At 39.9% G+C, this 25104-nt stretch overlaps 2 protein-coding genes across 4 annotated transcripts in view; one reads left to right on the top strand and one right to left on the bottom strand.

The window, feature by feature from the left end:
* The first annotated feature begins 1271 nt into the window (after window positions 1–1271).
* LOC121726353 (sodium channel protein Nach-like) lies at window positions 1272–20281 on the top strand. Its single transcript, XM_042113676.1, has 9 exons — window positions 1272–1369; window positions 2081–2288; window positions 14353–14516; window positions 16595–16727; window positions 17169–17305; window positions 17517–17707; window positions 18591–18717; window positions 19260–19369; window positions 20087–20281. The coding sequence occupies exons 1-9, from the start codon at window positions 1272–1274 to the stop codon at window positions 20233–20235; spliced, it is 1317 nt and encodes a 438-aa protein (XP_041969610.1). The 3' UTR covers window positions 20236–20281.
* Window positions 20282–21289: 1008 nt separating this feature from the next.
* The window catches only part of LOC121726594 (transcription factor kayak), a 51763-nt gene continuing 47948 nt past the window's right edge, over window positions 21290–25104 (bottom strand). For all 3 annotated transcript variants that reach the window (XM_042114018.1, XM_042114019.1, XM_042114020.1), the window contains exons 2-5: window positions 24723–24897; window positions 23932–24478; window positions 23233–23350; window positions 21290–22217 (exon numbers count right to left, since the gene is read on the bottom strand). In XM_042114018.1, the coding sequence (XP_041969952.1) occupies window positions 22011–22217; window positions 23233–23350; window positions 23932–24478; window positions 24723–24897 (1047 nt within the window). In that variant the 3' untranslated portion in view covers window positions 21290–22010. The remainder of the gene's footprint in view (window positions 22218–23232; window positions 23351–23931; window positions 24479–24722; window positions 24898–25104) is intronic.

Here is a 25104-nt window from a genome sequence, read left to right as displayed (position 1 = left end):
ACTCCCAAAATTGTATTTTTAAAGAGTCAGGAGTATGTACATAACATATTATATAATGTAAAAGCTATAATAATTATTGTAAAGTTTCATTGAAATCCGTTCAGTAGTTTTGAGTAAAAGAGTAACAAAAGTAATAAACATTCATACAAACTTTCGGCTTTATCATATTATTATAGTTTCATTCATTATGAGACCACGTACTCGTCATTTTGAATGAAATTCGTAAATTGTAATACGAATTATGACGTAGAGGCGTACCGCCAGCGCTGGCGCCATCCGCCATCCTACGCCACTACGTCCTCTACACGCTGGGCCATCGTGATGGCCCACTACGCTGGCCCATCATGAAAAGCCGCAATTACGTTGGAAAGTGACTAGAGACGGGATGCATTTACAAATACCATACCGCACTACTGATTTATGCATATGTCGTAGGATGATTTGATAAATCCGTGTTTTCGCGAAATCCCTAGAATTTTCGCGAAAATTCGATTTATCAAATCATCCTACGACATCGTAGGATGATTTGATAAATCGAATTTTTGCGAAAATTCTAGGGATTTCGCGAAAACACGGATTAATCAAATCATCCTACGACACATATAAATTTTACAATAAGTCGATCCGAAATTTAGAAATATCGGTGACGTAGAATGGTAAAGCTTACGTGAGATTACAATCGGAGCGTGTCGAGTGTTGATAAGCATCTACAGGAGAACCATAACAAGCCCACTCGTAAACAGTAGCGGCGGTAGGACTTCGGAGGGCAAATTTGGACGACCGCCAGGGCGCAAAAGGGTATCCAGGGGCAACAAATCAACCGAAAAAGACCGAGACTACTGACAATTATTCCAAAATGTTCACTGTCCAGGGCGCTGGTTATGCCGGCCCTGCCGATGGACAACTTACGTATTTCGCTACATTTATTTTGTTCAAAACATACAATAATATTACTTTACAAGAAATCTTGCCAAACCAATTAACTATTAACCATATTATGATTTGAAAAAGCGGCTAAGGTATTCTAATACTTTAGCCGTTCTTTTGAATAAATTTAATATGATTCATAATATATTTATTATGTTTATTAACCATTAAATATGCAAATATGGATCGCGTGAAGCGTTATTCATGTAAATAATGCATTTTAATAACGGCTTAATTAGCGAAATAGATGCCATGTTTAAAATACTCCACACTGTTTCAATAAGGTTAACTTGTTAAATGTATGATCTAAAACCTACTATACTGTTAAAAAAAATACACGAAATATGAAGGGTGATGCTAAGACGCTGTTTGAAAGGTTTTGCCTGGAGAGTAGCCTTCTTGGGGTCAAATATTTCTACCTTTATAATGATCGGTTTTCTAGGTAAGCACTTTTATACTTTGTATATTGTTAAGCCTTTATACTCTGTATATTGTTAGTAATAAGGAATTGACATAGATCTCGAAGCTAAGTCTCTATAGAAAATACTAATAGGCCACATCCCATTAAACGTTTTTTAATTAATTTAATAAATCAATCTTATCATCGTACGGAATTGTGTTGACTGTGGTCTATAACATCTCACCTAAGTATAATACTTCGTTCTGGAACTAAGAAGAAGCTACCGATTTTTGAAGTGAAAAATTCTTTAGCGGCGTTGAGCACTTTTGTGGGATGGGTAAAAACTGTGAAACTCGCGTCAGATTCTCGTGCTGATCGAAAAACCGTAAGACTGTTGGAGAGTAGTGTTGTTACATCGAAATCGATTAATCGAACAATCGATTGTTTTTTTCGATTGTCGATATTTTTTAATCGATTGTAAGGGTTTCGATTAATTAAAAAAATATATTTTTTAAAAATCGATTTTTATAAAAAATGGCTTAAAAAAAATTGTAAGGGTTTCGATTACTTAATTTAAAAAATCGATTTTCATAAAAAATGGGTTAAAAATTTAATCGATTGTAAGGGTTTCGATTAATTAAAAATAACGATTTTTTAAAAATGGTTTTTCATAAAAAATGGGTTAAAAAAATAATGCACAACGTTAATAATCAAGTTGGCACTCCCGGAGTGCAACCCGTGTTTTTTTTTCAGGTGTTTCTGGCTTCTTACAATTTTGGCTCTGTTCTCACTGTCTTGCTGGATATCTGTTCTGCTGTACAGTCGTTTTGAGGAGATGCCCACGCGCATCACTATCGAGAACCAATATGAGCCGATACTAAACAAGAGTTTTCCAGCCGTCACCATCTGCTCGCCCAATCAAATAACTGAGAGCAGCACTCGACACTTGAAGAGAACTTTTGTGTAAGAATCGCTTGAAAATCATGAAATGTCCGGGTGGTTAGGTCTGAATGTCAAAACGTACTAAAAATACATAACGTACGTATTGTGGTACTTACTTCAAAACGAACTTTTCCAAAAATGACTGATTTTCTATCTAAGGTCTTTATTATTAAATGTCGGAAATCCGTAAAGCCTAACACAAAGGGTACATTTAGCTTCATTATCTATTAACCTAGGAAAATTAAACATTCGACCTCGGAATAATTCGAATAGAGCTGAAAATTGGTACAGGCTAGAGAGACGTTAAATACACCATCATCACTACATCACTACAATATATTATAAAATAACTATAGCGACCCGCCCCGGTTTCACATCGGGTATAAAATATAAGCCACTGAAAAAATGATTAAAATCGATTCAGCAGTTTTGACTTGTATTCATTATTATTTATTACTACCCGTGGCCCGCATTGGTCGGTACCGCCGCAAAAGTTACTTTCCGCAATTTTTAAATCTGTAATATCTTCGAAATTATTCATTTAAATCATATGCTGTAAAGGGCCATATAGATCTACATTAAATCAACAATGTATTTAAGTTGTTTAATTCGATAAGGATTAATGCTAAATAACTAATTATTAAAATTGCTTCGAAAATTAGCCATTATTTGTCGTAAAAAGAAAATGACAAAAAATGTTATTGTGGGATATCCATAAGAGATAGACATAATATACCATCGCGGAGTTTTCTGTAGACCTTTTCAATGTGTACAATACTAGGTACATTATTTTGATAAATCTCGTTTGGTTTAGCCTGCGTTTGCAATATAAGCGGAAAAAAATTCATTATTTACGACATCACATTAGAAACCCCAACAATAACAGTAATTATTCTCCACTATTTAATGAATGTTATTATACCTATAACCTTCCTCTTGAATCACTCTATTATTAAAGAAAAACCGCATCAAAATCCGTTGCGTAGTTTTAAAGATTAAAGGGAACAAAGGGACACGAGGGAAAAAAGCATCGGAATATTAACTTTATGAAAAAAGCGACTTTAATAATAATAATAATAATATCTATGGATGCTTCACACCACGTCAGTCTGGCCCCGTGCTAAGTACCTGAAGGACTTGTGTTACAGGTACCAGACAACGGAAATATATTTAATACTTTTATACTATAATGAAAAAAAATATATATATAATTAACATTTTTATTTTTTACTGTATTCGATCATTACTTTAGGAAGTACAGATAGCATTAAATGTGATAAAAACAAGAAGCTTCATCGTTTTACAAATTTTAATTCTAAATTATTAAACTTGCACGAGTATGCCGACTTATCAATCAAATTGTGTTTCATCTTCGTCATCTTTATCATTAACATCGATGAGGGCTCCATTAGTACAAGCTCCTAGATAGCCTTTACAGATAAGACTACACTTAATGTCCGCTTTTCTCCAACTGCATTTTCCAGTACAACCACTTTTATATCGGCAAAAAGTGTAAATTAATTTATTTCATAACATTAAATTATTAAGTGTAAATATATAATAAGCACATTAACTAAGATACAGCGGACAATCTAAACTCTAAAAAATACAATCTAAAATATACAAATATATACAAACTTAAAGTATAAAGCTACAAAAAGAAAAACTTCCCCAGGTCGTTCCCACCTGGCAGAGTGCCCAGCAAGCTGACAGCATTGCCACGTTGGATGGCAATTGCTATCCGCTGTGCCAGGTAGCTCCCGGTTCTGGGGTCTCGGGTGGCTTCAATAAGCTTCTTAGATATCTGTCTGAAAAGCTTATGTGCCCCCGGACCCCATGCGCCTAGGGTTTCCACCCCAAACGGTTCAAATATGAGATCTCCGCTGAGGTTCTCATATTTGTGCCGCTTTAGGTTTTCTGCCTGGTTTGCGGCTGCGCCCGCACAGCACGAGGTTCCCTGAACATGGGACGGGGCAAGTGTGTCGACACAAGTAGCGTCCCACTCAAGGGCCCGTCCCACATTCCAGGGGACCAGGGTCATTCCATCAGGTCTCTTGCCATCGTCGCGCGCCAAACAGGAGGGCTCCAGTATAGCTGGCATACCGGCAGTGACAAGAGCCCGACGAATGAGGTCATTCAGGCTGTGATGCCACGAAAAGCATCCAGCGCTTCGCGAGCAGCACAACCCGTGGTGACCGTAACTCTCTACGTGCGCGCCGCAAACACACTGATGGGGGACGACATGGGGAGTACCAAGACGCAAGGCAGTGGCTAGGCGGAATGTGTTACGGTCCAGCAATGTTCCGGTGTTTTTAGATGGTAGTGCCTGCAGCCAAGCTCCCGATTCCCACCTCTCCACAGCCAAAAGTCGAGCCCGTTCTGCGGCGCTGGTAGACGTGTTTAACAGTTTATTACGCACCAGTTCGCAGATGGGCCCGTCCCAGAGCCTTTGGGAAGATGTGTTCTCGGGGACCTTACTGCCGGCACTAGCAATGTCCCAAGCATCCTTGGCCTTGTCAGCAAAGGGAATAACTAAAGGGCAAGACGAGGGCTCTAAAATTCTGGCTATTGTTGCGCGATTTGCATGGACTGAGGACAAGAACGCCGGTAATGCTGTGTCTGATGTTTTCCGTATTCCCAGGCCACCGAACCTTACGGGGAGTGTAGCTTGGGTCCAGGAGCGGTCATCAAATTTGATGTTTAAAATTGTGGAAAGCGTATGTCTTAGGGTGTCATCTAAGCTATGGAGAAGTTGTGGAAACTTCCAGAGCTGACAACACCGCAAGACATATGTAAATTTGGGGACGAATAAACAAAATCGAATCAAAGTGAATGCCATGTGACTGTTAATTTGGAGAAGATGGTCTAAACTTTCACTAAAATTTCGTATTTTCTCATTGATATAATCCGAAAAGGAGTCGGCTAGAATAGGCGAACCCAAGAGAAAAAGTGAATCCTTTTCAATCACTGATAATTCTGGGGCCACGGACTTGAAACTGGATATTATTCCGTCTCTGTCCTCACAATCATCAGGAATGAAAAGCTCACACTTCGCCAGGTTCAGACCGAGACCTATAATTTGGAATTCACGAATTAGGGTCCGAAAATCCGAAAGAACTGTAGATGCGTCGCTGGCAAGTGTCCCATCGTCTAGATACCACACGTTGAATTTGGAATTTAGGAGCTCGATGACCGGGTGAATAGCGAGACTGAAGATTGCTGGACCTAGAGGGTCGCCCTGTTGACAGCCAACTTCCGATTGGATTAGATGTTCCCGGTAAATAAGTTTCGTAGGCTCTCGGTAGCACTGCAGCATGAAGGGCAAAATGCGAAATGAGTGAACGGCTGCCTCACAGCATCTTTGCAAGCAAAACCAAGTTGCTTAGGCTAAAATAAGATGACAGGGCAAAGCTATCTTTGCAGTGAGGCGCCGGTATGTTGAGCCGACAGCGATCGGACGAATGCCACCATCTCTCTTCCTCAGCGCGCAGAGGTTTGCTCCATACAGGATGTCCACGACTTCTGACGCAACCTGACCACGAAGCATCAGGTTGCACAAGTTCGTGACCTCCTGCAGGAGTTTCTCTCCGGCATCCCCGCAGCAACCGCTGGTGAGGTCCTTCAGATGCTGAAGGGTGACACCGTCGAGTCCGCCCGCTGAGCCCGGAGGAAACGACATGATAGCTCCGCGAACACTGTCGACCGATGTTTGAAGAGGAAGTGCCCCGTCATCAGAACTAGAAAAGTACTCAGATGACAGTTGAGTTGGGTGTTTGTTTCGTAAGGCTGCAACGGTTTCTGGGGAGTTCGGAGCAATTGTGTCGCTGGAAAAGAGCAGCCGCGCAGCGCCCTTAATGTCTCCCTCACCAATCTTATTTTCCACATTCTTAATTATGTTATTTTTTGTTGAAAATGATACAGACAAATGGCGAGTTATGTCAATTTCGGTGACGCAGTTCTTTTTGACACGGGAAGTAAGGGAGGCATTATTTTGGGGATCCCTGGTCACGTGGAGAGTGCGGTAGGAAAACGTCAAAAGGTTTTCCCAGGCTTGCCTAGAGTTTTCATATACCACTTTGTGAATAGTTTCGGCAAGCTTTTGGGCTACGGCTACTTTAGCACCCCTAAGGATCCGCCTGAGCATCGGGACTGATTGTTTTAATTTGGATATTTCTTGCCAAAAGGGTTCGCGTGCGGACGAGGTCTGGGAAATTAGAACAGGATTCTCTGAAGGAGAAGGGAGTAATGACTGCTTATGGCACTTACCTATATGGATACGTAGGCCCCTTTCACTTCTAAGTCTATGTCTTGTTTTATGGTCGGTCGATTGGCGGGATACGGGGCATTCATATTATTTTTGAAAGGTCATATTTTGAAAGGTCATATTTTTTCATTTATTATTAAATTTAGAAAAAAAACGAACGTAGATGCATAGCTTTAACAGATCCCAATATTGTATAAAAAATAATTTGTCTAGACGCATTGTCCAGGGAGTAAATTGGAGAATACGTTTGTATGGAAAAACAGTGCGAGCGTCACCTTTTAATACTCTGTAGACTGTATTTCCAAACATAAAGTAATGATCGTAGGGGGAAAGGGGGGAATGAATCTAAGGAAAATACCAAAAATACAGTATAATAATTACGTTTATTATGCTTATTTATTTACGGCACAATGTCTTATTTATCTGACTACAATTTGGCATAAAGTATTTGGGAGATGAACTTATACCTTTTTTTTTTAAATAAATGATTTAATAGGAGCTCTCGAAAAACCATCTTGCCACAACCATGGGGTAAGATGGGGTAATGAAAATGGGGCAAGATGGAGTAGGCTAATCCAATCACAATAAATACAAATATGAATTTCTTGGGTGTTTTCATCATCCACACCAGCACAACCATTGTGAGCCCAACGTCCACAAAGCTAACAGCCTACCAAACCTTCGGATGATTTCAGAAACACAACGTCTTACCCCAAAGGCTGACTTAGAAAAAAATAATTTCTCAAAAAAATATTTATTAACTGAATCCAATTATACCACAACAAAGTAAACAACACTGACAACCTTATACGAGAAAACACATAAATTGGGTAGTCATAATTACCTTACAGTAAGGACGTTTTTCGGCCATTCTCTGGTTTGGCATTATTTGCCTAATTACCGTTACCATTTTTATTCTTCGCTAATTTGACTTAAACTTATTAAAATATGAAAGTAATGAAAGATACGAATACAATAATAAATTTGGCGTGGTATAGTTAATTATAGTTTTTTAGATAATAAGACTTAAAATTTTTATGGGTACGGTAATAAGACAAATGTAAAATGTTATGTAACGGTAATTAGAAAGCGTTATAATTCACATCTAAAACATCATAGAAAAACACTGATTAATAAGTTGCACATGTATAATTGTCACATAAGGGGAAGAATTAACGATGTCCTATACAACCAAAACCTGCCAATGGTAAAAAATAGACACTTTCAAATAAACAAATAAACATTTTCTTTCTTTCTTTTTCTTTCAAATAAAATCTGAAAAATGAGAAAATAATAACAAACATTGTTTTAATCGGTAGATATTTATTAAGATCCAGGTACAATGAACCTAAAAATAATAGGTTTTTATTAAACTAAAACAATAAAACTAAATTACAATAAAAACTAGCGTAAAAAGAGAACAGTTTAAATATAAAAAAGGTTGTCATCCAGACTGCTGCCTTTAGGGAGAGTGCCCAGAATACTAGCCACATTGCCCTGCTGTAAGGCCAGGCTTAATCGCTGGCCAAAATACGCTCCAGCCCTCTGGTCACCTGTGCGATCTATGAGGCGGGATGATATAAGATTGAAAAACTTTTTCGTATCATCCCCCCACGGGCCTAACGTTTCAAACGCAAGCGGCAGAAATATGTAGTCACGGCTTAAAGATACATATTTTCGCCGCTTACGCGTTTGCGCTTCGGACGCCGCCGCACCAGCCGTCACTGAAGTTCCATGTAAATAGGAGGCCGCCAGTGTGTCGACACATGTTGCGTCCCACACCAAGCACCTCCCACTTTTCCATGGAACTAATGTTAAGCCGTCGGGTCTCTTGCCATCATCACGGGCAATACCATTCGGCTCTAAAATAGCCGGAACGTTGATGGAGACAAGAGCCCGACGTACAACATCATTCAATGCCGCGTGGCGCGACAGACGACCAGCGCTCCGCTGGCAAGAAAGCCCATGGTGACCCAGACGATCTACCATAGATCCACAAGGGCAGCAGTGTGGATGGTTTGTTGGCAAACCTAGTCGCAGACTGATGGCAAGGGAGAAGGTGGTATTGTCCAGTAACGTGCCTAAATTTGGAGATGGAAGTGCTTGGAGCCAGAGTCCAGATTCCCAAGTTGCAGCAGCCAGAAGACGGGCCCGCTCAGCCGCGTCGGAACTAGAGATAACTAGCTTATCAAATACAACACGGCAAAGCGGCTCATCCCAAAGACGCTGCAAACAAATGTTGGCTGGAACGGCCCCATTGGCACTAGCTTCTCTCCAGGCCTCTAACGCGTCACTATAAAACGGAAAATCAAAGTTGCCAAAAGAAGGGGAGAGAATTTGGCGGGTCAATGGACTGGTACTATTTACTGAAGATAGAAAGGCTGGAAGAGCAACATCTGACACTTTCCTGATGCCGATGCCCCCAAAGCGAATAGGGAGTGATGCTTGGCACCACGCCCTATCCGTAAGTGAACAATTAAAATATGGGTCAAAATTTTACGGATGGCTGCGTCAAAAGAGGCCAAACTATTGGTAAATTTCCAAACTGGAGAACACCTTAGAAAGTAGGTAAATTTTGGTACAAACAAGCAAAATTTGATAATTTGAAAGGCCATATGAATATTAATTTTTTCCAAACGATCACAAGAATTTTGAAATTTCAACATTTGTTCCTCTAGGAATAGTGGAATTGACTCCTCCAAAATAGGAGCTCCTAAAAGGCGCAGAGCGTATTTATCTATTACTTTAATACAAGGGGCCAAAGTATTAAAATTATTAACCACAGCGGTTTTAGACTGAGTCGTAAATTTGTCACTAAAAAAAAGCTCGCATTTGGAAAAATTAATACTTAAGCCAATTTTTTCCAATTCGCTTATTAGACACTTTAGGTCATTCCAAACGGTGGAAGGAGGGCCTGCAATGGTCCCATCGTCAAGATACCAAATATTTAATTTAGAAGTAAGGGTCGAAATTATTGGATGAATGGCTAAACTAAAAATAGCCGGCCCAAGGGGATCTCCCTGCTGACAGCCAACCGCAGAGTCGATCAAATGGCCCATATAAACGAGTTGAGTAGGCGTATTGTAACACTGCCATATAAAGGGATAAATGTCGGGTACCTTGTCTAAGCACTGATTAAGCAGGGCACGGCGGTCGACCGAATTAAAAGCATTCTTGATATCGACTTTGAGAACTACATCATCGTCACAGTTATGTATGAACCCCCTGAGGCTGTGGACAGCAGCTTCACAACCGCCTTTGCAACTGAAACCTAATTGAATCGGTTTGAATTCCTTAATCAATTTGGGGTGAATACTTTTACAGCAGATTTTAGCGACTATTCTACGAAAAGTGCTACCCACAGCAATTGGACGGATTCCGCCATCTTTTTTCTTTAGAGCACAGAGATTAGCACCGTATAGTACATTTAAAACTTCCGAGTTCACTTGCCCTGAAAGCATTAGGTTTACGAGATCCTCAGAAGTGTTTTACCAGCATCAGCAGTGGAACTACAGATTAGATCTTTGAGATGTTAAATAATTATATTCTAAATCTCTTTGGACAGAATAGCAACTCATATGTAGTTCACAGCTTTTACAGCTCGAAATTTACTTATTTTTGTTTTCTCGTAATTTTACAAGTTCATCTGTATTTATGTCTACTTCTTGTGTAATGTCAGTTGCCCAATGACCCAGGTATTTGAATTTATTGACTCTAGCAAGTGAAACTTCATTAAAAAAAACGGATGGTATTGTGCTAACTTTGTGTTCACGGGGTTGAGAAGTTCACTTTTCTTAGAGTTATACCTGAGTCCTTGGGCCTCGGCATACGCTTGACACTTGCCTAGCAGTTTTCTTAGGCCACTGATCGAGGGACTGAGCAACACCATGTCATCATCATAACTAATGTTACTCCGCCAATGGAACAACCAACATTAGTGCTGCTCAGCTCCTCGATCAGCTTATTTACGTAAAGGTTGAACGGACGAGGAGATGTTAATCCACCTTGTCGAACTCCACAACTTCATTTATACTCGCTAGAGAGAGCCCCAGACCACTTTACAACATATTTTTAAAACGATCGGGCTAATACTTTCCATGCATAAAGCTACTATGACGTAGGCAACCCAAAGGGTTTTGATAAATTCTACCTCTAAGGGGATAAAATAGGGGATGAAAGATACGATATAATAATACTTTTTAACGCGGGCAAATCGCGGGCAAAAGCTAGTATTATTAAAGACTCATTGATGATAATAATAATCTATGAAAACCGCGAGAAAACTTCAATTGATAAAAAAGTACGTATCAGTTTTTCATACAACGGTAATTAGGAACATATGGTAATTAGTATACGGTAATTAGAAAAAGTTAGATTTTCTTGAAAAATTTAAAAAACCGACACAGTTTGTAAAAATTTGCTTAGGGCAAAGTACGTTGGCCAAATTACTTTCTAGATTAACATGATCAACATACAATCTTATTTAAAAATCAAGTAGCAAAATAAGATTACGGTAATTAGAAAAGTTCGTTACCAAAGCTAGCAAAGTAGATACTCTCGTGCTTCATCGGCGGCACACTAACATTAACGACGTGGGACCGCTGATGGGCCGTGGAACACGCTAAGGAGAAGTGACTCGTGCACTTGTAATGTGAAAAATCCTGTTATTTTTGGGTGGGCACCCGAAAACAGCATGCGTTATGGTAATTAGAACTTTTGATAGGACAAGCGATTATTTCATGATAACTATTTATAGGCTGGGCCTATTGAGTTGATATTTTCCAATGCGATAACCAATGTTTGTGAGCATTTAAAACGATGAATAGATCATGGTTAATATGTATGTTATAAAAATTACAAGCAAGTTTCCAGATCAAGTTGGCGTGGGGACACGTCATGGTAATGAGAAAAACATGATTTTTGAACACGATTTAAATTCATTTAGTCTGAATTAATAAATTAGAAGCCTGTGTTTAAGTTTGTGGCTAGTTACACATTTAAAAATATTGCATACTTGAATCCTACTAATATTATAAAGGCGAAAGTTTGTTTGGATCTATGGATGTATGGAAGTGTGGATGTATGGATGTTTGTTATTCTTTCACGCAAAAACTACTGAACGGATTTTAATGAAACTTTACAATAATATAGCTTATACATCAGAATAACACAAAGGCTACAATTTTAACCGACTTTCAAAATGGGGGAGGTGTTATGTTTGTTTTCTTATATTCAACGATTACTCCGCCGTTTGTTAACCGATTTTCAAAATTTTTCTTTTGGTATATAGGGTATCATCCCAATTTGGTATTATATTCACAAAAGTGGTGATCTGATGAAGGATCCATAAGTAATCGAGGGAACTCCTCAAAACTTATTGGGAAACATGTGGTGACTTCGGTTTCGTGAGAAGTATTCTGAGCATATGCTACCAACAAGTAAGATTTTGCACCGAGATATACCTGGTATACCGTGGTTCGGAAGGTGCTGAGAGAACTCCTGATTCTTTATAGATACAAGTTTAGGAGTTTCGGCGTTGTTTTAAGAACAGAAAGCATCACTACCATATTATACCATTTCATAGTCTTTTAGATCGAGACTCGAGTGTGTCAAACGATAATTAAAAAAATCTTTACCTACCTAATATTATAAACCTGAAGAGTATGTTTGCTTGAACGCGTCAATCTCAGGAATTACAGGTCCGATTTAAAAACTTATCTCAGTGTTAGATAGATCATTTATCGAGTAAGACTATAGGCTTTATTATATTATCACGCTAAGACTAATACGACCGAAGAAACTCAGGAAAATGTGGGAAAAACGGGGGAAATATTTTTTATGGGAAAATGTACGGTTTCTGTAAAATTCCTAATTTACGCGGGCGAAGCCGCGCGGGACATCTAGTAAGATAATATACAAGCCCGGGACACTTAAATTTTGCTCTCCTGAGAATGGCCGTTTTAACTGCGTAAAATTAGATCGACGTGACACTCAACGTGATTTTCGTTTGTAAACAAAAAACGCGTGAACTCCCACTCCCTGTTTCTGTCGCGCTGATGGTTGATCGAGTATGGCTTCCTATAATTGGCCTATTGCTTTCTGTTCGCAAGAGTCTAGTTTCTTGTATCTTGCGTGACCCCATCCTTCGCGTCCCCGTCATGCACCCCCTTGCCCTACAGTAAAAATGTTTAGACGTAATTTAATGTAGGTGATTAATTATAATGTAGAAGTCACTAAAGAGATATTATAAATACTTTTCGAGTCACAAGCAAAAACCTTAAAAAAGAGACCTTTCCCCCCCTTCCCCCACCGCCCGCGCCTGCTGGTGTCACTCCCTCGGGGACTTTTAGTTGTGCCTAAAGGTGTCCAGATGAATATCTGGACACCTTTAGGAACAACTATACCAACTTTAAAAACTACATGAATAATTTGGTCTGAATTCCTTAATTTTCCCAGGCTTTATAGAAAATCAGTCATTTTGGGAAAAGTTGAAAATTCTTTTTGAAGTACGTACGTTACGTACATCTACATTTAGACATTCAGACCTAACCACCCGGACACATACTTTATATCTACGAATAGTAAAAACTATTGTAGCTTTATACAATACCAACAAGTCACCAAAAATGTGTTCAAAATATTCAATTTCTATGTAGGTAAATAATGTAAACGTGAAAATGTGCCAGTCCGTCTGTGCGTTATCTCTAGACAAGTGGCAAAACGCTAACGCTAACGCTACAAAATGTATGGATTTGACATTAGTTTTCGCTAGCGAAGCGATGACTTATGTCAAATCGCATACATTTTGTAGCGTTAGCGCTAGCGTTAGCGTTAGCGTTTTGCCACTTGTCTAGGGGGGCAGTAAAACCGCTTAAACTTTTGCGTACCAGTCAAGTCTCAAGATATTTTGACCTGAATGTAGGCTAGTTGGCTTACAAGTTTTACGATTTTTAAATTGAAAATACTTAGTTTCCAAAACTATTACTATTACAGAGATGGCTTCGACAATAAAACCATAAACATAGACACAATCATACCACAGCTTCTGGGCTACTACGAACTGCTTTCTGACTTGAATCAGGATTATCTGAACACTCTGCAAACTTTAATCGACGCTAATCGTTACACGGTAAAATTATTATTTTTTCTATGAAATAAGGGGGCAAACGAGCAAACGGGTCACCTGATGGAAAGCAACTTCCGTCGCCCATGGACACTGGCAGCATCAGAAGAGCTGCAGGTGCGTTGCCGGCCTTTTAAGAGGGAAAAGGGGAATTGTGGAGGGTAGGGATGGGAAGGGAAGGGAAGGGAATAGGGGAGGGTAGGGAAGGGAATAGGGTAGGGGATTGGGCCTCCGGTAAACTCACTCACTCGGCGAAACACAGTGCAAGCGCTGTTTCACGCCGGTTTTCTGTGAGAACTTGGTATTTCTCCGGTCGGTGTGCGGTGTGGCACTCAGGGACTGCCGCAGTAAAGCTATTGGATAGCATTCTTTATCAACTCATACAATTATAATTCGTCTACTGGCACGCACACAAACATCGCTCCGAAGTCTGGCGAATTGAAACGACGTTAGAGGATGAACGACACAGCGATTCGGCGTTCAGAGTGAGGGGTGTTCCGTGTTAGGTTTATTTTCGTTACGGAATTTCTTTAATCGGTCGCCAAACTTAAACACCACAATAAAAGCTATGCAAAAGCTGAAAAAATACTTAAAAATGAAAAAAACTAACAAGTAACTAACAAATATGTATTAATGTAAGTATTTCATTCTAATAAGTGTATTTTCGATTAATTTATCTAGGCATAAATGTTTTAGGCATTAGAAGTGTTGGGCTTAATACCACAGGCATGTGGGGATTTCCTCAAAGTGTGTTTCTGGCTAGGCAAAGCGTTTGATTGCGACGAGCTGTTCAAGCCCATTCTAACCCAGCACGGCATGTGCTGCAGCTTCAACAGCGCCTACCACTTCAATGGAAAAAGGTACAGCCTTACACCCATAGTAATAGAAAAATCAGCGAACAACAAACACTGTCTTTGTCTATAGCACATATTCATCAGAAAGAAGACATCCCTCCACTTGAGGGTCGGGCGTCTGCAGTCTCGCCACAAGGTCAACTTCAGTTCCTTTGAAGCGGAGGAATTCTGGCCGACTGATGTGGTCTACCGAAGGTTCCGGGGGAGACTCCGGAATGAAGCGAACGTCACGTCGCCGTTAATTCGTGATAAAGTGTAGTTATTAAGATTATGATTAATATGTATGTTAGACATATTGTATGGGCTTACGTAGCCTGATTTAAATAAGTAAGTAAATAAAATAAAATATTCATAATAATAGTATTTTGAAAAAATAAAACCGACTTCAAAATTGTACGTAATTGAGAATTAAAATAACGTTATCTCAAAAGCTACTGGACCGATTTTTATGAAACTTGCAGTATTCCCTATGTTGAACAATACCTAGTAGAACAAAAAAGAATTACTCAAATCGGACTTGTAGCTCCGGAGATATGCGAACACTGCACAAACATAAAACAAACTTACATAGACCGTACATTATTATGTACGGTCTATGTAAGTTTGTTTTATGTTGTACAAATATGTACAATAATTATTATACAGTATACATACATACCTACATACGCGTCGAATTGATATCCTCCTTTTTTGAAGTCGGTTAAAAATTTACATTTTATTTTTTTATTTCTTTTAATCTTATAGTATACATAACAGTTATACACATCCTGCAAAACTGCTTACGAAGTTTGACTGCAAGTTACAGTCTCTTTAAATGTTTAAACATCTAAATATATATTATTATAATGTGTTTCTGCTACTTAATATAATATGAATTAAGTGCTTATACAAAACTATAGCGTCCCCAACAAAAACTCCCTCAACATTCTTTTAAATTTACACAAATTAGATTCCAGTCTAATGTTTTCAGGTAAGCTATTTAGTAAGTATGGCAAGCGTTTCTTTAATGTTGTCTCCGAAATAATTATTTACTATGGGGATCTCATATTCACTACTAGATATCGCTCTGGTACCACTTTTATGCTGTAATAACGATAAGTTACACTCTCGATTGCAGTGGTTATGCACTGCTATTAGATATTTATGTTTTAAACTTGCTGGTAAAATTTGACAAATTTTAAATAGTTTTGTATAATCTCCCTTACAGTTATTTTTTGTTTTATCGTTAACCATTAGTTTTAGGAATCTTACTTGTAGTGCTTCTATATTTTCTATATATGTTTTAAAAGTCAGTCCATAGCAATCGAGTGCGTAACTGATTATAGAATCTACTAATGCAAAGTATAAACATTTAAATATTTTGGTAGGTACTTTCAAACTTAAATGGTAAAATTTACTCAGTAATATTCTTAACTTACTGGGATGCCCATGAGAAGCTGGTGTCAATTTTAACACCTAGATATGTAATACAATTCACATTTTCAATCGGTTTACATTGACAGTTTAACCTATTGTTATGAAAGCAATCAAAAGTATGCGTTATAATATGCGGTGAATAGTCAACGGGTCGTAGATAAGGAGAGTGAATAATTAGTAATTTAGTTTTGTCCGAGTTTAACAAAATGCCGTTATCGTGACACCATTTAACCACCGCATCTACGTCCCGTTGTACCAGACTACATGTCTTCTCGAGGTCGGTGCCAGCGCTCAGCGTGCACAGGTCGTCGGCGAACATATGGCCGGAGCTGTGCCGCAGGACTCCACACAGGCTGTTGGACTGCATCAGATAGCAGACGGGGCCACATCCCGAGCCCTGCAGCACACCGCAGTCGACGGTTTTCTCCTCGCTGAGGCTGCCACCCACCTTCACGCGGTAGGAGCGCCATCTGAGATAGTCTCTGAACCAATTTTTCAGAGGCTGCCTCAGGCCGCACTCCTCCATTCCATTCAAGAGGGTTTCCGTCTCCAAAGTTTCGAAAGCTTTTTTAAAATCGTAAAAAATAGCAACTATAATTTTTTTGTTTTCTAAATTTGTATTAATTTCATCCGTAAATTTTGACAATAGTGTGTTTGTTGTTTGACAGAAACGAAAAGATCTCAAACATGGAGCCGGAAAGGATCACAACGACTGGTTTCATGAACGCTCTGAGCATTGTCACTGATTACGATCCGGAAAACGCGCTAGACAAAACCATCACCAACTACGGAGCATCAAGGGTAAGTCAATTTCCAGAAGAAATTACATATTATGCGGGATGCAATTAAACCTTCCTGCCAAATTTTGATATACATTAATCCTTGTTAAAAAAATAAAAATACGAGTATTTTTTTATAATCACTCAGTACTAAACTGTTGAGAAATAGCTTCCTAAAATTATCCTTAACGTGTACCCGCGCGCGCGCCTCCCCCCGCGTCATCCCTGTTCATACCCACCGCCGCCAGTGACCGTTCTGCAACGATTTTAAATTGGCTAAAATATGTCATAGAAAATAACACCCAATTTTTTTTAATGGACTCTCCTAATAATACCTAAGCCCTGAAAAATTTTTGGCAGGAAGGTTTAATTGCACCCTGTATAGAAAACCGCGTTTATATCTGGTAGGTAATCCAAACATATTATGTTCCTACTATACGATATTTATGATTTTGATTTTCAGCTGATATTTTCTGATTGGAGAGAGTTTCCTTCGGACGACGAATCGTATTTCGTAGTCCCGTACGTAGAGTCCTTCCACTTCATACATCTGACGCACACCTACTGCTCTGACGATGTCGCCTCTCTGCCGGCTACAAGGTACATCCAAACAACACATAATATCTCAAATTTTAAGTCTCTACTAATTTGCCCCCCCCCCCCCCCCCCCTGGCCCAGAACCTGGGTACGCCCATGTATATTATAATAAGTATCATGGTTAAATTATAAACGTAATATTTAAACTACTTACTAAATTACTAATTCTTAATTTATGTTTCAACTTTTAAACTTAAAATTTTTGAAATGTCAGTCGGCGGTGCTTCTTCGACGACGAGTACAGCCTACCGTACTTCCACCGCTTCTACAACTCCGACTGCGACCTGGCGTGCGACGTGCGCGAGGTGGAGCGCAGCTGCCGGTGCACCATGGTGTTCGTGCCCAACGTGCGCCCGCGCAACGCCTGCAACGTCACCAGCGTTGGGTGCATCATGAAGTCTAAACGTGAGCTAGGACTCAAGACAGTAGTTAGTACCTAGAGGCAGACCCAATAATGTTACGCAGCCTTTTATACTCCGCAACATAATTATAGTCTTTTTAAACAACCTAAGGCCTAAGTGGTTATTTTTTTTAGCGCTATACTTTTAAAATTCTTACCCTTTTTAACAAGGGTTTGTGGAGGAGGTAATATCTTCTTGATGAATTATTCCACTTACGCCATAGTAGTCTACTCTCCCACTGATATATTATATCTATACATTAAAGAATATAATTATAATAAAGATTTAGGTACAGTTTGTTTTTTTGTTTGTAGGAGCCAGGAGGTAATCTCTGAAACTACTAACTAGTCTGATTGCAAAAATTTTAACACTGATGGAACAAATACATAGGTACTCCTATATAGGTACTCCCAATTTTTGCATTTACGTTCGCGCATTTGAGTAAAATGGACGTTGAAGCACTGTTGCTGCTGCTGACATTGTGTGCGACTGCGAATAAAAGCTAGTGTGGATGATGTTCGCGTTCGCGCTTCGCGAGCCCTTTGTCGCAGACCAAAAAACCGACACCGGACCACTACTACTATATATTTGGTACTACTAATATATTATATTCTGTGACCGGACGGGGAAAGTCGCGAAGCATTAACGCCCCTACACTCGCGGTTCGCGGCCTACGCGGGCTTTCGCGCCGCGAGTGTGGAGCCCGCTTTATGTACGAAAAGTTACCTTTTTTTCATGAAATTTACAAACTATGTCGTTCTCAGATTTCACGCGGGTGAAGCCGCGGTTAAAAGCTAGTGCCTAATATATAATTTAAAAATTAAATGACTCGGATATTTTTAAATCTATTCTATGTGTTGTCCACTACGTGTTGCTCACTTTTTCAGTGGAGATGAACAAGTGGTACGAGAAGGACGCGTGCGTATGCCCTCGCAACTGCATCTCGTACTCCTACCGCGTGGAAATGCTCTCCGGCAACCTGGACGCGCTGCCCTACCTCGCCTCCAACCCTTAGTGAGAAAAAAAAATCGAATACAAAATATAACCTGCTTCTTGATTTGATAGATAACTGGTCTAAATTAAAATATTATTACTATGGTCTATGGTGATTGGTGAGGTGCGGTAAGGTGCGCTTTGCCACACTCAGTAGTCATTAAGGACAGTAACTACTGAGTGTGGCAAAGCGCAGATTGATATTTCCAATCAGTAATATCAAATATGGCATTAGCTTGGCGCACTTGCCGGGTTGGCGCGCTTTGCCACACTCACTATACGAGTATAAGTGCATAAAAAAAACTAGATCAAAATCGGTCCATCCGTTTAGATGCTACGATGCCACGGACAGATACACACACAGACAAACAGACAGACAGACAGATAGACAGACAGACACGTCAAACTTATAACACCCCTCTTTTTTGTCGGGGGTTAAAAAATTGCTTGCTTACATGAAAAATATAAGGCTTAAATAAAATAGGTATGTGTGTTGTATTGAGATTTGTGTATTGTACTTAATTTGTATAGGTATTTCTATTTTTGCATCTATATGATTTCAGCAAAGGCATCGTATTCAACCAGAGCACGTCGCTGATGCACTTCATCATCCCCTCGCCCGTGTTCGTCAAGCAGAAGCAGGAGACCGTCATGTCCATCATCACCATGTCATGTATGTTACGTCCTAAATCCTATATGTCATTAGTCCATACCGTAATATTTTATATTATAAATGCGAAAGTGTGTCTGTCTGTCTGTTACCTCTTCACGGCCAAACCGCTGACGACTGAACCAATTTTGCTGAAATTTGGTATGGAGATACTTCCGGGAAAGGACATAGGATACTTTTTATCCCGAAAAAATGTACAGTTTCCGCGCGATAAACGAGTTTTGGCGCAACGGAGTTGCGGGCGTCATGTATATAAGTAATATATAAATATCGTAGTGGACAGAAGGCTAGGAATTCGAACTCCGAAGCGTGACCAGTCCCAGCCAGTTATCTAAGTATTTCGAATTTCGAAATCGATACTAGTAATTTCAAACATGATTTTTTCAATGCTTATTATATAGTAAAGATAGTTAGCCACAGTAATTCAATTTAAAAGCTTTAAAATCAATCTGCTAATGTATTATACTAAGTTAGTAGATTGTGTCAAAATTTATTTGCGTATTCCATGTCTGCATAATATGCAGCAACAGAACTTCAGAAGGTGGGGTGGGACCTTCTAAAGTACACATACAAGTAGGTTTTGAAATAGGCACGAGTTTGACAGAAAATGTATGGAGTTTATGGCAAAATGTTTATAAAATTTATTAAAAGCTAAAGTTAAGTAATAATTAAATGCTGAGTCCAACCGTTAGTCTAAAATCTAAATTAATTATGTTTCAGCTAACCTCGGTGGGATTTTCGGTCTTTGCTTGGGATTCAGTGTAATCAGTGTGCTGGAAATACTCTTCTTTATATATTTAGCAATAAAGAACAAAATTCTCAGCTATATACAACAGAAAAAACATAGGAAGGTAATGTTCTTAAAATAAACTCTATCGTTTCAAGATTTTTAGTAGCAGTTGGAACCTTATCACCACAATATTCTGCTAAAGAAACAGTGCACTTGAGTGAGACGTTATCACAATATTAAAGTAATATTTTACTGCAGACTCTTTTATTTTCTTTACTTAATATTATAATATGTATGAAGACCTAGAGTGCAAAAGTGTATAAAATCAAAAAATTTTTGCATTGTTAAAATAAAATGTTAGGCTGTACACTGTACAGGTGTGATGCAGACAAATAAAAAACTCAATTTAGGTGTACATAAATTATATATTCTGATTTACATATATATTTTGATATATCTGATGGAAATTGGACATAATTTTTATCAAATATAATTTGATATTTTATATGAAAAAATACAAAAGTATTCTACAATTATTCATGAAAATCTTCTAGAAAAAAATTACATCTTCCATTACAAACTAGGTATCGGTACTCATATTATGCACAATTTGCGGGGAATTACGTCATAAGAACAGTTTGAAAGTTTGAGTGGAGTCGTTTGCACACGAATACAATATAAATACTCCGCATTCCTCGGCGTCTAACCAATAATACTTTACGGGCACGGCGATTTACACTAGACCTATAATAACGTCATAAAATCAATATTTGGCTTAGATTTTAATTAAAACTACGATAAAGTACATAAAATAATAATTTGGTCTAAGTTATGCAATTATAATTATGTTAAGTGCTCTTAGCCTAATTATTGCCTTACTCTAATATTGTTTTATTCCAGTAGTTCATTGTATCGTATTAACTGCCCGCGCCTTTGCTCCGCGCGTCGGACGACCACAAAACCGTCGTCCGATCTAATACGTACAACGATACAACTTCAAAATGCGTACAAATAAATAATGAGTAGGGTGACGTCACAAAGGGCGGGGCCAGCTAGCACGACGCGGCCCGGGGGGCGTCACTGGACGTATCACAAAGTTCCTTAACGATAAATTTCCTCTACGACTACCTAATCCAATGGAACGGTACGACATTACGATAACATTGAGCTAACTTAAATTCAATATATTATATATTAAGTAATATTGCTGTTAGTCTATGGTTAACTAAATACTCATACTAATTATTGTATTCCTGAGTGTAGACGTAGTAAATGGCACAAAGTTTATTATGACGAGAAACCGAAGGTGTCGTGCCGGCGATATCTACTGTACGTTAGCACTCTACGACTCTAGTCTAGCCACGCTAGAACATAAGCACAACTCGAAACATCACTTCCCGAAATGCCTCAAATAAAACTCTGTTTTATTTTAATCACATGGAAATATAAATCTATAAAAATATTCTCCTCTAGAATACTAAAACAGCTCATCAATTGACTTTTTTCACTCCGGCCCGGAGCCAAACATTTAAAGACTAATATAAATACAAAGCGCACAGTGAGCAAGTACGTTACGAGGCCCCCCGCAATAAATAGAAGAAAGGCCGACGGGCGGGGGGCCGAAGGGTAGCGAAAGACAGGACGAGAGTAGAAGACGAATAAATAATCGCGTAGTCTTTAAACTCGTTACGAACTAGGGGCGCGCTCGGAGCGCCGCTCGCGAGCCCCGCGCCCCGACAAACGTCGAGCGACGTATAAAATTCACAACAACCGAGACGTAATCGTCACAAAATTACAAAAAGTATGACAAAAGTGTTTATTGTCGACATCGTTACAGTATTAAGTGAGAAAGACGGGGGCGGCCAGCAGCGGGTCCCGGGGAGCGGGGCGCGGGGCGGCGCGCGCGGGGCGGTCTCAGAGCGAGACGAGCGAGCCGTGGTCGGGCGAAGCGAGGTCGGGCGCGGCGCGGGTCTGCTGCGCGCACGGGTGCGGGTGCACGGGCGTGAGGCCGGTGCCGCCCTCCATGAGGCTGTCGAAGTTGAACGGGATGCCGTTGCTCGGCGTGCTGATCTCCACGCCCGCGATCTTGTTGCGGTTGCCCAGCGCCTTGCTGTTGTGCATCTGAAAGTATAAAACATCATTTTAGTAAATTCCACTTAAACAATACAATTTGAGCCGTACACAAAATGGCGGCGAATGACGTAACAAAATGGCGCCTTTGATCATAATTCATAATATAATGGTACTATTGGCTTGATCAATTTATATTTTATTGCTGTATTATTTTCGTGTAGTAAACATCAAAACGAAGTTGTCGTAGCTTGCGACCTTCTGAGACCGTTTGTGATAAAGTCAAAGAGAAACAAACTCGCGAGATAAATGTTAATGTTTCCTCTCGCCTGCCTAACGGCAATTAAATATGAATTAAATGTGTTTATTACATTCTTAAATATTTTATCGCGTCAACTGGTAATGGCGTATATAATAATATAATATGCGTATTATTGTCGCTTAAACGTTTGTTTAAAATACATGAAAACAAATCCCTCATAAAGCACATTTTATAGATATTGTTTATAAAATAAACGTTTTCATTGTGTATTTCTTATTATAATTTTGATTATAAATAATTTTATATTCTGTAAATAACAATTTATTTTCCTTTCCTCGTAGGTACGAGAAGGTTATTCGCCTTACTCCTTTGCCACATCCTGTCCATGTTTATATTAAGTTACATAAATACTTGAGATAACAAAGTATCCAACTTTACCGCCTATTACGTACGTGCAACTTCGCACGTAGCTTATAAAATAAATTAATGCAATAAGTTATTATTGGCTATAAATATTTTATATAAGCTGAACTGCGTGACTTCGCTCGCGTGATCATCATCCCTCTATAATCCCTCTTTTTAACCTCTTACAACCCCTTTTTTATACGAAAAAGTACCCTTTATCCTTATGGATAAATAGTATTTACTACTAATTACTATTTACCTCAGAAATCGAATCCGTTCTGTAGTTACATACTATAAATAATTATGATTAATGTTTAAAGCATACATATTACATAGAGACAGACAAGAAAGCGATGTTGTTTTATCTTAGTGGTATTGTATAATGTATATTGTATATACCTGTGCTGGTGTGATGTTTAGGGGCACTTGCAGGAACGTCGGTCTGTTGGGCCGCACGGGGGGAGTGTCCAACGATATCGTCTCTGCGCTGGGAAGGGTCGCCGCCGACAGCATTATTCTAAAAAATATTAAAATATATACGTTAAAACTTGAAAATCTACACACACACATGCGACATAGTGATCTATCAACGCACGGCCCAAACCACTGGACGGATCGGGCTGAAATTTGGCATGCAGGTAGATGTTATAACGTAGGCATCCGCTAAGAAAGGATTTTGATAAATTTCAACCCCAAGGGGTTCAAATAGGGGATGAAAGTTTGTATATAATAATACTTCTTAACGCGAGCGAAGCCGCGGGCAAAAGCTCGTGATATTATAAATTCCGTTCCCTAAATGTAGGATAATATTTTTAACCACAATATGACGTAAAATGCTATTCTGAAAATATTAAGTTAACCCGCAGGTTTATCCGCAAAATACGTACAATTTCAAAATCCTTTTTTTCCTTTAAAATAGGCGAGCAGCACTTGTCTTTATGTAGCATATTAATGAACAACGTTTAGCATTAATTTGATTACACAAACGACTGAATACTTATGCAATTATCATTAATTATAATATTATTGTTCGCCGCTACTTGTATCACTTGTATGTGAAAACATGGCGAGCTGTTTGTAAAACTATGGCTCTCTAACCTTTTGTCCGGCTGCGGCGCGGTGTAGATATCGCTGTCGAGGCCGAGGGCGGGGTCGGGGTCCATGGTCTCGACCTTGACCTTGACGCCGTCGGCGGGGTCGGGGTAGGCGTGGAAGGCCTCCTGGAAGGGCTTGACGTCGGGCGGGCTGGGCGCGCGCTTCAGCCGGCACACGGGCAGGTGGCCGGCCAGGATCGCCTGCAGCTGCTCCTTGTCCACGTTCAGCTTGCGGATCTCGTCCTGGAGCGCCTGCTTCTTCTCCTCCAGGCGGTCGGTCTCCTCCTGCAGCTCGTTGGTGTGGTCGAGGCGGCGCTTCCGGCAGCGCGCGGCGGCCATCTTGTTGCGCTCCCGCCGGATCTTCCGTCGCTCCTCCTCCTCGGGGGAGATGTCGAGCGGCGCCTTCGTGGGCCGGCGGCCGCCCATGTTGCGGCGTTTGGGGGCCGGCAGGCCGGGGCTGCTGCTGCTATCGCCGCTGGCGGAGAGGGGGCCCGGCGACACGTGCAATGTCGCCGGGCCGGACTCACAGTAGCCCACCTGGTTCAGGATGCCTGCAAATTGCCCGCATTATCGATTAGAAACGCACCATAAAATAATAATTAGCCGATATTAGTTGTGTTTTATGATGATTACAGATACAATAAAGCACAGTGAGTCATCCTTGCCCTTCCTCGAAGTATGTACTTTACATTTATAGAGCAGTTTTGTATTTCATTGTTATAAAAAATATCTAACGGCGGCTTACTAAGTTGTTCTGATTTCAAATCTACCAAAATTCATAATTCAAATTCTTACCGTAACTGTTGGCCTGCGTGACGGCGGGTGGGACGAAGCCGGCGTGGCTGGCCTGGTCGGCGCGGCAGTTGCTCAGCTCGATGTATGTCTGCTCGAAGCTGCGCAGCTGCGTGGGCGTTATGGTCGCCGTGGTGCGGGTGGGGACCCCCGACTGGAGGCCTTCGAGGTTCGCCAACTGGAAATAGAGGAGCACATTATAGCACATGTTGTAGGGCTCCCAATATTTGCAATAGAGATGAGTACATAGAGTTTTGCTCGTTCAGATGTAATGTTTCAAATTATTTGCCCATATAAACAAAGCGGACTCTTTCACATTTATATTATAAATGATAACGGTCCAATTCACAAACCACCTAGGTCCTAAACGTAAGCTTATTCTTCT

The sequence above is a fragment of the Aricia agestis genome, chromosome 4 (genome assembly GCF_905147365.1).
Source record: "Aricia agestis chromosome 4, ilAriAges1.1, whole genome shotgun sequence".
NCBI lineage: Eukaryota > Metazoa > Arthropoda > Insecta > Lepidoptera > Lycaenidae > Aricia > Aricia agestis.
Note: the sequence above shows the minus strand (reverse complement) of the source record. Positions and strands in the feature narration are given on the sequence as shown.

Bases quoted from the DNA above. Each gene is read 5' to 3' on its own strand.
- LOC121726353 (XM_042113676.1), top strand. From the start codon at position 1,272: ATGAAGGGTGATGCTAAGACGCTGTTTGAAAGGTTTTGCCTGGAGAGT. The intron at 18,718-19,259 runs GTGAGAAAAAAA...ATATGATTTCAG, and splicing joins TACCTCGCCTCCAACCCTTA to CAAAGGCATCGTATTCAACC. The intron at 19,370-20,086 runs GTATGTTACGTC...ATTATGTTTCAG, and splicing joins GTCCATCATCACCATGTCAT to CTAACCTCGGTGGGATTTTC.